This window comes from Erinaceus europaeus, chromosome 2, assembly GCF_950295315.1.
Source record: "Erinaceus europaeus chromosome 2, mEriEur2.1, whole genome shotgun sequence".
NCBI lineage: Eukaryota > Metazoa > Chordata > Mammalia > Eulipotyphla > Erinaceidae > Erinaceus > Erinaceus europaeus.
In genome coordinates, this window is record NC_080163.1 from 112,956,841 (window position 1) to 112,974,716 (window position 17,876).

At 39.2% G+C, this 17,876-nt stretch overlaps 1 protein-coding gene across 1 annotated transcript in view; it reads right to left on the reverse strand.

Annotated features, from left to right (window-relative positions):
• The window catches only part of MCPH1 (microcephalin 1), a 260,272-nt gene that overhangs the window by 211,006 nt on the left and 31,390 nt on the right, over window positions 1-17,876 (reverse strand). Inside the window, exon 9 of the mRNA XM_016185613.2 lies at window positions 8,175-8,284. Coding sequence (XP_016041099.2) covers window positions 8,175-8,284 — 110 coding nt within the window. The remainder of the gene's footprint in view (window positions 1-8,174; window positions 8,285-17,876) is intronic.

Sequence of the window (17,876 nt, forward strand, 5' to 3'; positions counted from 1 at the left end):
TATTCCACTGTGTATATATACCACAACTTGCTCAGCCACTCATCTGTTGTTGGACACCTGGGTTGTTTCCAGGTTTGGGCTATTACAAATTGTGCTGCTAAGAACATATGTACACAGATCTTTTGGGATGGGTGTGTTGGGTTCCTTAGGATATATCCCCAGGAGAGGAATTGCAGGGATCATAGGGTAGGTCCATTTCTAGCCTTCTGAGAGTTCTCATCAGGAATTTTACATCTATTCCCATTTTTTGTAGTGTTTTGACCATAAAGGGATGTTGGATTTTGTCAAAGGCTCTCTGTATCTATTGATAAAAAAATGTGGTTTTTGGTCTTTTGTTGATGTGGTGGATCACGCTGATTGATTTACATATATTAAACCAATCTTGCATCCCTGGGATAAACCCCACTTGGTCATGATGAACAATTTAATTTTTTAATATACTGCTGTGTCTGTTTGGCTAGAATCTAGTTCAATATATTAGCATCTATGCCCATCAGAGATATTGGTCTGTAGTTTTCTTTTTTGGTTGTGTCCCTGTCTGCTTTTGTTATCAGTGATGCTAGCTTCATAGAAGCTGGAAAGGAATATTCCAGTATCTTCAATCTTATGGAAGACATTTAAAAATAGAAGTATTAACTCTTCTTTGAAGGTTTTGTAGAATTCATTTGTATTCTCTAATTCATTCCAGGCGGTTCACTTCCTAAGTTCCCATGAGATAGAGCGTATGTTCACACGTATCCATAAACTAGGGCAAAATATATACCTGAAAGCAAAAGTACACAATAGTCTGCAGTGAATACCCTCCAACACTTCATCTGCACTATTCCAGCCTTCAGGTCCATAATGGTTCAACAATTTGTTTGGCTTTGTATGTTAACTCTCTTTTCAGCCACCAGGTTCCAGATGCCAGCATGATGCTGACCAGACTTCCTTGGACAGACGACTCCACCAATGTGTCCTGGAGCTCTGCTTCCCCAGAGACCCACCCTACTAGGGAAAGAGAGAGGCAGACTGGGAGTATGGATTGACCAGTCAATGCCCATGTTCAGCAGGGAAGCAATTACAGAAGCCAGACCTCCCACCTTCTGCAACCCACAATGACCTTGGGTCCATACCTCCAGAGGGATAAAGAATAGGAAAGCTACTGGGGAGGGGATGGGATACGGAGATCTGGTGGTGGGAATCATGTGGAGTTCTACCCCTCTTATCCTATGGTTTTGTTAATTTCCCATTTTTTAAATAAATTTAAAAAAAAGAATTCTTTGTAAAACCATCTGGTACAAGACTTTTATTGTTGGGAAGGTTTTTGATAACTGATTCAATTGTGTTGGTTGTGATGGGCGTGCTCATATTATCTAGTTCCTCTTTATTTAATTTTGGAAGTTCATAGGTATCAAGAAATCGTCCATTTATGTCTTTGATATTGTCGAGACTACAAAAGTTCTCAGCTATTATGCCCTGTAGAATGCTTTCTTCCCCTTCCTCTTTTTTCCTCTGGTAAGCCAATAATGTGTATATTATTTCTTCTGAAGTCATCCCATATGTCTCTGTTGTTGTTTTCAGTATTTCTTAATCTCTTTTTGAGATCTCTTCTTTTTTTGGTTGTCTGTAATTTGTCCTCAATTTTGTTAATTCTGTCTTCAGCCTCATCTTGTTTTCAGTATCTCTTAATCTCTTTTTGAGATCTCTTACTTCTTTTTTAGTTGTTTCTAATTCATCCTCAATTTTGTTAATTTTGTCTTCAGCCTCATTTATTCTATTCTCTCTCCCCTCTACTGTTTTCTGGAGTTCATCTATTTTGTTACCCTGTTCTGATAACGTTTTATTTTGTTCAGTTAGTTGTGTTCTTAGCTCAGCTATTTCAGCATTCAGCTCTCTAATCACCTTGAGATAATTAGTGTTTTCCTCCAGAGTCTCATTTGTTGTTTCTGCATTTCTGACGACAATTCTTTCTAACTCTTTACTCACTACTGTGATTATTTCCTTAACTTGTGTTTAGATGTTGACTTCACTATTTTGTGGTTCACCTTTTGGGGGGCTTTTAGCTGGACTCTTGTCCTGGTTCATTTCTCTAATATTTCTTCTTGCTGGTTTAACCATTCTATATAGTATGTTATGAGGTCCCTCTCTCAGTACTTTTCAAATTACTGATCACTCTTGCCTGGATCAACTTGTGTTAAGTAAGGTATTTAAAGGGTTCACAGTTGTGGCAACTGACAGTTGTTTCAATATTATTTCAGTCTCTGAGCTGCAGTACAGTGTCTGTTAGAACCTCTTTTGTTCTTCTTCCCTGTAGGCTATGGGAGCCTGAGGGCTTTTAAGCTAAAAGTATGCTTCTTAGCTTAATCATTCACTCTGGTGATTCGGTGGATTCTTGAAGTCGTTCTAGTCCTGCTTGTTGCAGTCCCAGGTGATCTTTGGTATTCCTACTTGACCTAGAGGAGAGGAGATAAACACAGCTGTTGCTGCTCTGTAGCCCTGCCTCCCCATCCCAACACAATCCTTATAAGACCCCCATAACCCAATCAACTTTCAATCCCAGGAAATTCAGTGTAGCACTTATGCTGAATTTCTACAATCTAAGATATCAATCATGCTAACATAACCACACTCACAGACCTCAAATTGCTCAGAAGCTGCATCTTCAAAATTTAAATTGCATTTTAAGAAATCTCTTTGATTCTGTTTTAATTTGTTCAGTGATAAACCAGGATTAATAAGCTCTCTATATTGCTGTCTAAATTGCTTTTCTAACTCAACCCATATGCAAGTAGTTTAGAATTTAAAGGTTCTATGTTCCATTTAATCCATACACAGATTAGAATTTAAAGGTTTTATCTTCCTTCTAAAAGAATCTAGGGGCAGGAGAGAGAGAGCATGATGGTCATGAAAAAATACTTTTTTATGTCTGAGGCTCAAAAATCTCAGGTTTAATCCTCCACACCACCATAAAACACAATGGAGCAGTGCTCTGATAAAATCAATTGTAAAATTTATACAAATCTGTTTGACCCAAGTTAGAACCTGGACATCACTACATTGTTGGAAGCTTTCGTAGTGTGGTCTCTTTCACTCTCTCTCTCTGCTTCTCTAAAAAAATAATATATAAAGAGTAGCATGGGGATGCAGTAAGCAGTGGTCTTATAAGCATGACTTATAATCATGAGGTCCCAAGTTCAACTGATAGCACTGCATATGCCAGAGTAATGGTCTAGTTCTTTCTCTTCATTTGTTAGTAAGTAAATCTTTAAATATGGCCTGGAAGATGGTGACCCAAAGAAAATCCAGAGAGTCTGAAAACCTACAGATTTACAAAGTGCTCCAGATGATTCTATCACACAGGACTATGGGACGTGAACTACTGGTCAGTTACTCTAGTTGTGAGGGCAAGAAGCTTACCAATGAATTTACAAGACCTTTAGAACAAGTGTTAAGTTCTATAACTGAAATTGTTATTTTGCTCCTGAATAGGTGATTTGAAGATAGTTATGCATATATGAAAGTACTATAAAGAAAACTCAGTAAACTTCTCAAGCTGGGATTTTTTAAAGATCCCCTTTGGCATACAGGTCACTTTAAATTAAAATGTAGGACTGAAGAAGCTCCAGATTCTCTGAACCACTAGCTCTCATTATCAATCTGAGTAGAAAAACAAACAAAAAAAGTTTGTCATCACCAGGACTTCACCACTTCTGGTGAAGACAGAAAGAATGAGAGAGAGGCACAGAGAGGGTAAAAGATACCACAAAAACAAAGCTTCCTCTAATACTGGTAGGAGTGGGGCTCAAACCTAGGCTAAGTGCATGGCAATTAGAGAGCTCACTATCCAACTGAGGTATCTTGCCAGCCCTAAAATGTGTATAACTTTAACATGTCATTGCCTTTTTCTTCCCAAAAGAAGGATTTCTTTTTCCAGTCTGTCACTCCAACTCCCCAGTTTCCTTCCTCTTTCTTTAAAGTCCCTGAAGGCAAGTTTTGAATATTAGCCCTATCACACTCAAGTAATGTAGGGAGTAAACTTCACTGTAACCCTCTCTCCATATAAAATCGATTTACCTTTTGCTAACCTAAGTATGGGTTATTCGTCAAGTGCAGAACCCAGAGGGGTGGATGGGCTTCTAAGCAGCACCCCAAAACATGTGTGGGCACACACATTGCTATGTATTTGTATATGACCACTTCTCTGTTGACTACCAAAAGCAGCAACAGATACACCACCTTTACTGCACACCTGTGGAGCACTTGGCACTTATCACAGGTGTTCAGAAGAAGGTAGCAAGTTTAGTCAAGTCTTCAGGTGAGCCTTCTTCCTAGGGAAGAAGGGATGATAACCCACCTGCCTGAGACATCTCACTCTAAGTGGTATTTGCCTACAGACTCAGCTTCTCAGGTAGAGGATATCTTCAGGCAGAAACCAGGCAAAATTAAGGCTCTGAAAGTGACTCTCACAACAGATGTAAGAAAGTCTCAGACTGGGAGTCCGGCAGTAGTGCAGCAGGTTAAGCACACGTGGCGCAAAGCGCAAGGACCGGCGTTAAGGATCCCGGTTTGAGCCCCCGGCTTCCCACCTGCAGGGGAGTCTCTCCAGGGCTGACTGACTTTATGATTACTCCGACAATACTAACTGGGGACTTTTTCTTGGCGAATGGTGAATTCCACCATTCATGGAAATTCCCCTGGTTCAGTCTGTGGTGCAATGGCTCAAACCTGGAACCTCAAGCATGGAAGGCATATGTTCTACCAGAGTCACCACCTGGACCCACTGTTTGTTTGTTGGTGTCAGGCTTCCAATATACATGATTATCAGCACTCCCAGGTCAACTTTTTCCATATATGTGTGTGTGTGTGTCTGTGTGTGTGTCTGTGTTTCGCTGTGTGTGAATATATATGTATTTACATGTAAATATATATAAAATATATTATTGTATTTTTGCCACCAGGGTTATTGCTGGGGCTTGGTATCTATCTACACAATAAATCTAGTGCTTCTGGTGACTGGTATTTCTTACTCTTTTTTTATTTTGATAGGATAGGGAGAAATTGAGAAGGGGGAACAGAAAAAGAGAGAGACACCTGCAGCATTGCTTCATAGTTCATGAAACTTCACCCCCAAGAACACACACAAACACACACACACACACACACACACACACATACACACACACACATACACACATATTAGATATATTAGATGGAGAGATAAGACAGTGAGGGAGAGAAACCACAGTACTATTCCACTATCACCATCCATGGAGCTCCCATTGGTGGTGTCCACTGTGATCCCATGTGGCGCTAGAAATTGAATCCAGGGCTTTTGGAATAAAAGGCATGAGCCTTACTAGCTTCACTATCTCAAAACCTCATTTTCTTCTTTCTCATGCAAATATCTATCACATAAGTATTGAAATAGCAAAGATGAGTAAGTATAGCTCTTTTCCTGGGCAGACACCTTTGGGAGGGTAGGAAGGAAATAAACAGGCTCATCAAACATGGAGACAGAAAGCAGGGGGTATATATAAGCCCCAAAGAATGTGCCAGAAGGGTTAGGACTGAAACCATAATACAAACTTTAATCAATGTAGACAGTATGAATGTTAAAAGGCCTTTTTCCTAATTTCTTTCCAAAGGAAAAAGGTCAAGTGACCAAAGCAGCAATTATGAAGAAGAGTAGAAAGTGGGAAACCAGACAAATGCAGATAGGAGTCTCCAGCTCCCAACAAAGGCCCACTCTCTGAAGGCAGGGGCTTGAACACATCCACATAGTTGTGATGTCAGAAGCAGCACTGAAATGGGAGCTCAGGGAGTCCCATCCCAGGGTCTTCTCCAAACCAGGGAACCCTGACAATTGCTTGTCCTTAATGTCTCCCCATAGTTTTTGCTCTGCCTGAAGTGTGGCTTCTTTTCATTTTTCTCCCCTGAGATGAAGCAAGCTGTTGATCAAGAAATCTAAGCTTCCACCAGTTACAGCAGACTTTCACTGAGTCTGTGTGAATCAAAACTTCTTGACACTGTTGCCAGCCTAAGGCAGGTCCTGCCTTTCCCTCCCTGGGGAATCAGGTGCTCATCTGAATATCAGGAGCTAGATGCCCAGTGTGGATTCTTTGTGGTCACTGCTTTCCCTTCCACTTGGATTATCAGTATAGGTTTTCGTTAGCATTTGGAGTTCAAGCTTTACTATACTACTTCTCTGGCTTCCTACAAATGAAACACAAGGTTATGAAAGGTTAGTTTTAAGTCTAAGCAATCTGAGCAGATACTGAATCATCATCAAATTTTAAGTCTGTCTTTCACTATTCATGTGTCATGGGTTCTAGAGGAAATGTTGGGTTCTGAAACCTGAACTCAGATCTACCCTCATGTCTATTACACCATTAGTCAAAATAGTTTAATACAGAAGCAAAGAAGCTGGGTGGTGGCACACACATGTACATGTGCAAGGACCTGGATTGAGTTCCCAATCCCCACTTATAGGGAGTTTCATGAGTAATGAAGTAGTGCTGAAGGTATTACTCTTTCTGTCTTTCTCTCTATTTCCCATTTCCCTCTCAATCTCTGTCTGTATACCAAATAAATAAATAAATAATAAAAAGGAGCAATTAAAAAAAGGACCACAAACAGAAACTGGATGGAAAAGATGTGGTACACAGTGGAATGTTACTCAACTGTCAAAAACAAAGATGCAGGCTAGCAAGACAGCTCAGTGGGTAGGGCGCCCACTTCACCATGTGCTGGACACATGATGAACCCCAGAACCCCAGAACCACTTGGAAAGTGCTGTGGTAATGAAAGAGGCTTAACTGTTGCTGTATCTCTCCCTCTGTCTCAGAATGAAAAAGTAGAGCAGCCCAGAGCAGTGAAACCATGTATGCACAAGTCCTCAGTTACACACACACACACACACACACACACACACACACACACACACACACACACACACAAAAAAAAAAAAAGCCATATTCCTATGTTCAAAGCAGCACAATTTGTAGTAGCCAAAACCTGGAAGTAACCTAGGTGACCAACAAGATGGGTGGGTGGCTGAGAAGGTTGTGGTATATATACACAATGGAATACTACTCAGCTATTAAGAATAATGAATTCACCTTCTTCACCTCATGTTATAATAAGTTTGAAAGAATCATGTTAAATGAGATAAGTCAGAAAGAAAAGGATGAATATGGGATGATCCCACTGATAGACATAAGTTGAGAAATAAGAACAGAAAGGGGAAAGACAAAGTAGAACTTGGATTGGGTTTGGTGTATTACACCAAAGTAAAGGACTCGAGGAGAGCAGGGAGGCTTTCAGGTCCTGGTGCATGATGGTAGAGGAGAACCTGGGGGGGGGGGGGTTAGAGTGTCTTTCAGAAAACAGAAATGTTACAGATGTACCAAAAGTTGCATTTACTGTAAACCATTAATTCCCTAATAAGAAAGATTAAATTTTGCCACTTGCAAAACATGGAAGGAATTTCAAGGGAGTATGCAAAGGAATAGACTGGTATTGGATGTGATCACCCATGTGTGCAATGTAAATGTGCAAAACAGATGAACAAAGTGAAATAAAAATTAACCAGTGGACACTGACACTAGAATTAATGTCAGTTGAATGTCAGAGGGGTAGAGGGTGGGAGGTGGGGATGCTTATACAAAAAGGGAAAAAAGGTGGGTTTTTGTTAAAAAAAAAAAAAGAGAGAGATAAAAGAAATTGAGAGAGGGGAGAGAGAGAGAGAGAGGAAACAACCAATCAATCAATCAAGTAGAAGCCAAGAGGGAAAAGATGTCCCTGAGACTTCCAGAAAAACCTTCCACTCTAATGGTTTTTTAGTCAGACCTGGACTCACTCACAAAAAAGAAAAAAAGTTTGGATTCTTTAAGTCTCCACAGATTACAAAACCCTCATTACTATCATGAGCAATGTTCTCTCCCGTAGAGGAGTTGTAGACATGTTTACAAGGCACAGATGTACTGGCCAAGGAGTAAGAGAGCTTGTCCTACAAATAGTAGTACTCTTTGTCCTGAATGTGACCAACACACAGTTTTATCATCAGAGCTTTCCAACCATTCACCCACAATTAATTTATTAAATAAAATACAAGTTTGGTTTTATTAACTCCAAGTAGAATATTATGATGGAACAGTATCTGAATGTCTAAGATAATATTTTCATATACCAACCTTCTGGCCTTTCCCTCTTTGCTTGGATTCCTCCTGAGGCCTGATGAGGTTCTCAGAGTTTTCCTGGGAGCCATCAATAACATCAGGCGAGGTCGGTCCTTTTGTAACATCTGAAACCCAACCAGATTGAAGATTTTTTACAACTTAATATGGAGGAGATAGCAATGCCACATAAGCAAACCAATTTAGAAATTTTCCTTATTCAGGCATACTAGTAACGCAAAAATCTAGCCCTTCTAGATACATACTGTATGCCTAGTTATCTGACACCTATTTGCAAACATCAGTTTATTTCTCACACCACCTATATGCAATTCACTTAACTCAAGGGTCAAGGTGACTGTTCAATTTACTAATATTCCATTCGTACATCTGAAAACATTGTGTGTCTTACATGCCTACTTAAACTCCACTTCTCAGATATGAATACAATGATCAAAACTCATCTCCTAAGAAAATACAAACACCTTAACTTGGATGTTAGTCTAAACCTCTCCAGCAATTAATTTTCAGTACAAAATTCCAGCATTCTACAAATGACAATAGTGACTCATTTCCCACAAATTCCCAACTTAGCCCAGTGGCATATGAGGGACAAACAAGAACCAAGCAGCTTCTCAAGTGAATTGTGATTAGATTAGATGTTACATACAGAAATGGTATATACCTTTGAATGTATTTGCCAACTGCCACCACCACATATGTTCTCTATGTCCTCAATCATTCCTCCCCCAAATGGCCTTGTTATATGATGTAGTTGATATTTTGAAGGATGAACAGATTACCAGAGGCCCTTAAAAAAACTATGTATTTTAAGAGTTTGGGAGGGAAGAAAGATCTGAGCACCATCACCTCATAGGTGGTGTCAGCACTGGAACCCAGGGTCTCATACATGTAGCACATGCATTCTACCCAAGGAGCCACCACCTCCTCAGCAACTTATCTGGCTCAGTAATCAAGCATTCTCAGAACTCATCTGTGATTCAGAGCTACTCCCAGGGTCCACAGTCACAGGGAGCTCACAACTCAGGAGACAGTAGAGATACAGGCAAGAAAATGAAATAATATAAATTAAATATAATGTGAGAATAACTGTTTTACAAGTATTTCAAATAAATAGGAAGCAATGATAAAGCTAGATATAAATCAGCAAAAAATACTTAACTCTTCTTCCAAAGACTGGTTTCTAAGTGAAAAAAAAGAATATTTTATTGGACTCAAGATAATTTTTACACCTTGTGCCCTAGAGTAATTTTAGTATTAGGTTCTGAAGCAATAATCAGTATCTTAGTCTATAAACCTCAATATTAGATTCCTTTAAGTCAACCATATATTCATTACATCTCCCCAATAATCCTTTATGCTTGACTTGGAAGTAACTTCTCTCCCATCCTCATATTTGATATAAACTTAAATTTCACTTCTCTGCTGGTACTATTTCAGTCCCAAATGACTGCCAACCCCACTGACAGCTAAAGGCCATGTAATAGGTTAGTCTCCAGCCAACAGTTTATACTAGAATCTAGTTTTTTGTTTCTCCTTCTTACTTACTTTAAAAGTAAGATTATCTATCACCTGTGCATTACTTTACATTTAACAACTACATTTTGCAACTCCTAAACCCTTGGTAGGACATTCTTGCTATCTGTTTTTTAGAATCTAAGATTAAGAGTAGTTAAAAGATTAGAATCTTAATTGTGCCCACTATGTGTTTAACTTCCTTTTGAAAAATGTTTGCTTAAAGTAAAATTATATCAAAATAAGAAAACAGTGGGCAGAAGCTATAATTTGGAAACCACTCCTCTCTCTTACTGAACAAATATGCTTATTTGTCCTAGCATCTATATCAACAAATTAACTCCAGAGCAACTAATTATCTAAGTTCTTGCTGAGAACAAAGAAATAGGTAAACATTAAAAGTTGTAGAAAGGGCACCAGACCAGATCAAATCGATGGGGCTTACAGTCAACAATATTCATACACCTTTCCCATATTTGACAGCTACTCTCTTCTCTGATCCAGCTTTCTGGTCCTGTTACCATCCATGACATCATCTCCCTAAACGATAACTTGGATCTACCTGCATATGAGATGTCAGGCTCAGAAACAAACAAACAAACAAACAAAACTAGTATAGTAGTCATGGACCCTTTGGAATATAACTAAAATAGGTCTATTAACTATCTACAAAATGGAGACCCACACCTCTATATCTGAACTATTCCAGCCTTTAGGTTCATGATCAGTCAACAATTTGTTTAGCTTTATATGTTAACTCTTTTTTCAGCCACCAGGTTCCAGATGCTAACATGATGCCAAACGGACTTCCCTGGGCAGACGACCCCACCAATGTGTCTTGGAGCTCCGCTTCTTCAGAGTCCTGCCCCACTAGGGGAAGAGAGACAGGCTGGGAGTATGAATCGACCTGTCAACGCCCATGTTCAGCAGGGAAGCAATTACAGAAGTCAGACCTTCCACCTTCTGCATCCCACAATGACCTTGGGTCCATACTCCCAGAGGGATAAAGAATAGGAAAGCTATGAGGGGAGGGGATGGGATATGGAGTTCTGGTGGTGGGAATTGTGTGGAGTTATACCCCTCTTATCCTATGGTTTTTGTCAGTGTTTCCTTTCTATAAATAAAAATTTTTTTAAAAAGTTGTATAAAATGCAACACAGCCTTTTATAATTTAAGCAACCCCAATACTGCAAACACCATGTTTCTACAATTTCACAAACCATGCAATCACAAGATAACAGAAGTAGATGACTTCTTATTTGGTTATGTTAAAACAGAATTTCACAAATTCAACACAGTAAGCCACTAGTAGGCTTTCTTCCAAAAAGTCATCAGTTGGCTGAAAGTGATTAAGAATGTAAAGTGACCATGTTAAGTGCATAGGAGGGTCAGATCTTATTCCTTGCAAGGGCTCAGTACATAAGCGTTAAGCGTTACTCCCCCTCTTGCTAGCTCTCTAGATTTTGGGATGACTCTTGCTGTTTGTTCCTCAAATGCTACAACATCACAAGGCTGTCATCAACTCCCTTTTCACTCCTCCAAGGGTGATTTCATCACTTCTCATACAGTCACCCAATACTTAAGTCTGAATCCATGTGTGTGTCAAGACCTCCCCGTTGAAGGAATGCTGATTTATCAAACTACCTAATGGACAGCTGTCTAGACTGTCCCAAAGAGTCTCCACCAGCATGTCCCTGGTCCAGCCCATAGCTGCTCCTCAATATGGCCATGTTTGAGAAAAGTTCTACCTTCCACCTGTCAAAGTCATAAATCCAGACTCCTCCCTTTGCCCTCCGTTCATTCTAACAGCATTATGTGTGATTCCTTGTTTTTGTTTTCCAAAACTGATAGAACACAGAAAGAAAAGACCCCACAACCCTGATTATTATGTAATTACATGATGGGAAATTTCACCATTGAGGAAATTGCTTGGAGTAATAAATCCATCAAAAATACTAGTTATACCAGAGAAAGTTAGAGGGTGACAGCTCGCTCCCCTCTTAGTATGGATACCCAGCCACTACCTGCACTCAGTCAGAGAGACCAGCAGGATTAAGACACTTTGATACTGAAGATTCACTCAGGACATCAAAGCAAGGCTAAGGCAAGCAGCACAAAATAATAATAATAACAATAATGAACTACTATAGCCACAGCCCTTTGGAAGATAACTAAAACATGCCTACTAGCTATCTACAAAATGGAGACCCCTGTACCCCAACTCTTCATCTGCACTACTCCAGCCTTTAGGTTCATTAGTCAACAATTTGTTTGGCTTTGTATGTATATGTAACTATATAACTATACATATATAACTATATAACTCTCTTTTCAGCCACCAGGTTCCAGATGCTAGCATGATGCCAACCAGACTTCCCTGGACAGACAACCCCACCAATGTGTCCTAGAGCTCTGATTCCCCAGAACACCGCCCCACGAGGGAAAGAGAGAGGCAGGCTGGGGATATGGATCGACCTGTCAGTGCCCACGTTCAGCGGGGAAGCAATTACAGAAGCCAGACCTTCCACTTTCTGCACCCCATAATGACCCTGGGTCCATACTCCCAGAGAATAGGAAAGCTATTGGGGGAGGGGATGAGATAAGGAGTTCTGGTGGTGGGAATTGTGTGGAGTTGTACCCCTCTTATTCTATGGTTTTGTCAGTGTTTCCTTTTTTATAAATAAAATAAAATAAAGAAAAAGAAATGTAAATTAAATGTCAGGCAAGGGAGAAAAATCAAACAACAAACAAAAAGCCGAGAAATCCATTACAGTTCATTTGAGAAACTCATTCCATGTCAAAATTCCATGTCAAAATAACAAACCTATTCCCACCATTTTTTTCCTCCAGCATATCCTACTTGCTTATTTCCAAGACACAGTATTAATACTCAACACACTAATAATACATTTAAACAGTTAATAATGTGTATGTAGGAATCTTAAAAAAGATCAGCTACACCAGTGACAAAATAAAGGCTTCTATAATAATTATGTCAGAATCTGTAATTTTAACGTATAGCATATACAAAAGGTTAACGTTATCCCATTGAGCAACTCCTAAAATATAAATTTTTAGAGAGCAAGTCTCTAAAATATAAATTATTTTGCAATAGAGATTGCAGAATCTTAAGACTTGTGGAATCTTATGATGCTTAAAAAAAAAAAAACAACTCCTTCCTAGATATATTTCTGGTATTTAAAGATATACACAGGTGGGAGTTGGGCGGTAACACAGCGGATTAAGCACAAGCACAAGGACCAGCAAGGGGATCCCAGTTTGAGCCCCCGGCTCCCCACCTGCAGGGGAGTTGCTTCACAGGCGGTAAGGCAGGTCTGCAGGTGTCTTTCTCTCCCTCTCTCTGTCTTCCTCACCTCTCTCCATTTCTTTCTGTCCTACCCAACAATGACGACATCAATAACAACAATAACTACAACAACAATGAAAGGACAAGAGCAACAAAAGGGAAAAATAAATAAATAAAAATTTTTAAAAAGATATACAAAGGTTTCTCACAGGTTTTATGTAAGCAAAACATATATAAGTATATATTCATATGTGCAATCACACATAAATATACCATCTGATAAGTTCACTTCAATTATGAAGAAATGAAATATAATCATGATCTTGAATAGGTGTAGAACTTTTTCCTTTTTAATCACTATAGATATTTGGAATATGGACTTACACATGTATACTCATTTTACTCTTATGTAACCCTTCACATTAGGAGTAATCTGAATTCCCTGAAACTTGCATGTGGATTATCCTGAGCATACACTCAACTTGCGCAGCTCTTAGGAGAAAAACAAAGCTTTACTTCAAACTTTTTTCTCTTGTGCTTCTACTATTACTCTAGGTACAGGAGGACAAAACAAACCTGTCCTTAATAAAAATGAGCAGACAAATCAACCAACCATATGATTACTAGGTTTAATACTTGTCCTTAGCCTTCCTCTCAGTACTGCTTCTCTGCAGAAGACAGGAGGGTTCTAAGGAAGAGGTTGAGTGAAACTCTTTAGAACATGCTGTGTATCTAAACTGTTAAGAAGTGCAATATGTACTCTCCTGGGGATATATCCTAAGGAACCCAACACACCCATCCAAAAAGATCTGTGTACACATATGTTCTTAGCAGCACAATTTGTAATAGCCAAAACTTGGAAGCAACCCAGGTGTCCAATAACAGATGAGTGGCTGAGCAAGTTGTGGTTTATATATGCAATGGAATACTATGCAGCTATTAAGAACAATGAACCTACCTTCTCTGACCCATCTTGGATGGAGCTAGAAGAAATGTTGAGTGAAATAAGTCAGAAACAGAAGGATGAATATGGGATGATCTCACTCTCAGGCAGAAGTTGAAAAACAAGATCAGAAGAGAAAACACAAGTAGAACCTGAACTGGAATTGGCGTATTGCACCAAAGTAAAAGACTCTGGGGTGGGGGGGGGGGAAGTACAGGCCCTGGAAAAGGATGACAGAGGACCTAGTGGGGGTTGTACTGTGATATGGGAAACCGGGAAATGTTATGCATGTATAGACTACTTTAATGTGGAATGTAAAACATTAATTTCCCAATAATTTTTTTTAAAAAAGAAGTACATTATGGGGTTGAGTGGTAGTGCAGCGGGTTAAGTGCATGTGGCGCAAAGTGTAAGGACCAGCATAAGGATCTAGGTTCCAACCCTGGCTCCCCACCTGCAGGAGAGTCGCTTCACAATCGGTGAAGCTGGTCTGCAGGTGTCTCTTTAGCTCCCCTTCTCTGTCTACACCATCTCTCTCCATTTCTCTCTGTCCAACGACGACATCATCAACAACAATAACTACAACAACAATAAAACAACAAGGGCAACAAAAGGGAAAATAAATAATAAAAAATTTTTTTTTAAAGAGTATAATTATTCTTCAGTTTGGAGTATTACTTGTGTATATGTATTTAATTTCTTCAATAGTGTATTTTGAGTACTTATTCAAGACACATGCTGTCTTGAATAAGTACTCAAAATACATAAAATTCAATGTTGAATATCTGTCCATGATTACATAGGCCTAGTTAATATGAATATACAAAATATTTAACTATTTCAATTAAAAGCTTAGTTTAAAACTTTAAGTCAATAGAAAAATTAATTCAATTTATTTAATTAATGAAGTTAAGAACTTCTTAATTATTTAAATTAATTTAAATTAATTCAATTTATTCAATTAATGAAGTCAAGAACAGCTCAGGAACTCCCCTTGGTACAGGGACACTCTCATGTGGTATCAAGGCTTGATCCCAGGCCACTTGCATTATCAGAGCATATCCCTTATTTGGTGAGCTAGTGTTCTGGCCCAAACAAATTAATTCAATTAAAAAATTCATTGTTGGGGCTGGGTGGAGGTGCACATGGTTGAGCACACATGCACAAGGAGCCGGGTTTGAGCCCTTAGTCCCCACCTGCAGGGGGAATGTTTTGTGAGTGGTGAAGCAGGTCTGCAGGTGTCTCTCTCCCTCTCTAGCTTCCCTCCTCCTCTCAATTTATGGCTGTCTCTATCCAATAAATAAAGATAATAAAAAATAAATAAATAAAAGTTCATTGTTACTGCTTGACAATGCTAAAGAAATTATCAATTATATCTGAAAGGTTTTTCAAATGTTTTGTATGACTGCAAAAAGTATCTGAAATTATAAGAGCAAGTCTCTCTCTTGGAACAAAGAATTATGAATATATAAAAACAGACCCTTTTGACAATGATCACAGCACTTTTATGTATAATTCCACATTAACTAAATAAAGCAATCATCCAAATAAACCACATCTTGAACCTTGCTGATGACTTATCTAAGCAGATGTTCCTCTTCCTAAGCCAAGAGAAAGCTGTGGAATCCTTCCCAATCCAGAGCTACAAGTCACCAACCAACTTTAGTTACAACAGATGCAAAAGGGCTACCAGATTTTAGTATAAACTGACTGATACAAAGAACACGGATTTACTTGTGCATCCCCATCAAAAACACCCACACCAGGAAGTTAGCTAATAGGTCTGTCGGCACAAATACCATACTTCAGTCCTTCTGCCCCATGTTAGATGCTTTACTAACTGGCAAGTGGTACAAATGAGCTGTTGTGGGTGACATCATTAGCCTGTTAATCAGCATAATGGATGTCACTGGTCAACTTCAGAGTGAAGAAAATGAAATAGGATTCAATATTAAAAGCACTCCTACTTGTGTGAAAAGGGCATAAAAATTTACCATAAGCCATAATTGACACTCCTTGTTTAATTCTTGACCAAATAAAAGAACTTGTAGGGCCAAAGGATATTTGGGGGGGTGAATGATAATACTAATTTTACAAAAACCTACTAGATAAAAGTACAGAAGTTTTGCTTAAGGACAGAGACCTAGGGCTTCAGTCAACAGGCTTCAGATAGCTTCTGAATATCATAGATTTACTTCCAGGAAAGATCTGGTAGATGGAGCTTGTAGGCAAGCAGTTCACCTTCATGATGCTCTAATAACTGGAGAATATTACCTATGATATTGGGTCTGTGTAAAGCAGATTGTGGTAAATTGTTTAGGTATGGTCACTCACTGTGAACTTCACAGTAAAGAAGACTGTACCTTTTAAATAAACCACTGCATGAGCACAGCTGGGGCAATGCTTCAGTAGTCAGAGTGTAGAACTTGCATGCATTCATTAAGTGATTAGTGGTACCACATATACCAGTGTGGTCCTCTGCTTTCTCACAAAATAAATAAATCATATGCCAAAGAACTAGTGAGGGTGTGCAGGGAGAGAGTAAGTACTTCTGCCCCTGGTCCTGTGGTGCTGGAGGGACCATGCCATCACTATTGGTGGTGGTAACAAGTAGGGGCCAGGTGGGCACGTTGCCCAAAACAACTTGTAGGCCTCTTCTACTGAGCACCTGTGTTCAGTTGAGGAGACCGCGGTGGTGATGGGGAGCATCATTGGGCGGGAGCCACCCAACTAAGAACATTAATGAGCTGTCAATGGTGAGGATCTAGTGAGATTTTCCTATCATGCAGATGTACTGTGAATGTGCACTGTACTCAGCAAGTCTCCACAGTGTATTCAGAGCTAGATGTGAGAGGCAATAAATTCTTCTTTCTCAAAGTTCACTTGACTGGGGAGTTCACACTTCACCACTGTAGCCAGTACTGGTTCTGCAGTGAGATAGCAAGAAATGAACTTCAGCATCAGGAGATGATAATGCAGTGTACATATTACCATGAACAAGGCCCTGGGTTTGATTCTTGACACAAGGGTGTACCATGAATGACATCAGAAAAGCTCCACAGGTAGCAGGATCTCCTTGTCTATTAAGAAAAGCAAACAAAATTGGGTCTGGAGTTTACTCAGTGCATATACTGAGGTCCTAAGTTCATCCCTTGCTGCTGCATTTTAAAAAGATTAATAAAGATGATGAACCTCATATACTCCCATGAACACCTTCTAAGTAGTAAAGATGCTCATTGAAAGGCATCTCTTAGGGACTAAGCTTCACCTCACCATAAGACAGCTTTCAAAAACACTAGCGATCAATTCTGATTATAGGACCACTCTATGAACTCTACTTAAAAGTTGTTGTTCTAGCTCCTTACCCCTCAAAACAAAACAAAAATGGGCCTAAAACAGCATTCTATTCTCACTAGTAGACTTGTACTCCAAAGAAATGTAGTCAACTTTGAGTTTCATCAACCGATATTCTGTGAAAATGCTTTTTCTCATTCTCTATGGGCCTATATGCCTCTGGCTTGCCAAATGATTCACAATACCTCAGGATATTTACTATCTGTACCTAAAAACAAAAATTTCACCAATGCTATAAGAGACTATTAAACAGTAAATTGCTGGATGGGGGAGGTAGCATAATGGTTGTGCAAACAATCTCATGCCTGAGGCTATGAAATCCCAGGTTTAATCCCTCAAACCACCACAAGCCAGAGCTAAGCAGTGTTCTGGTAAAAAACAAAGCGAAACAAACAAACAAACAAACAAACCAAAAACCAACAAACTAATCTATGGATACCAATCTGGAAATATCTGGTATACATTTATATAAAGTGTATTTAAGGCAATTAGATACTACAATGTATAGGACAGTATATACTATGAAATACCTAAAAGCTTCCCTCAGAGTATCTACATATATAGAGAAAACACACACATC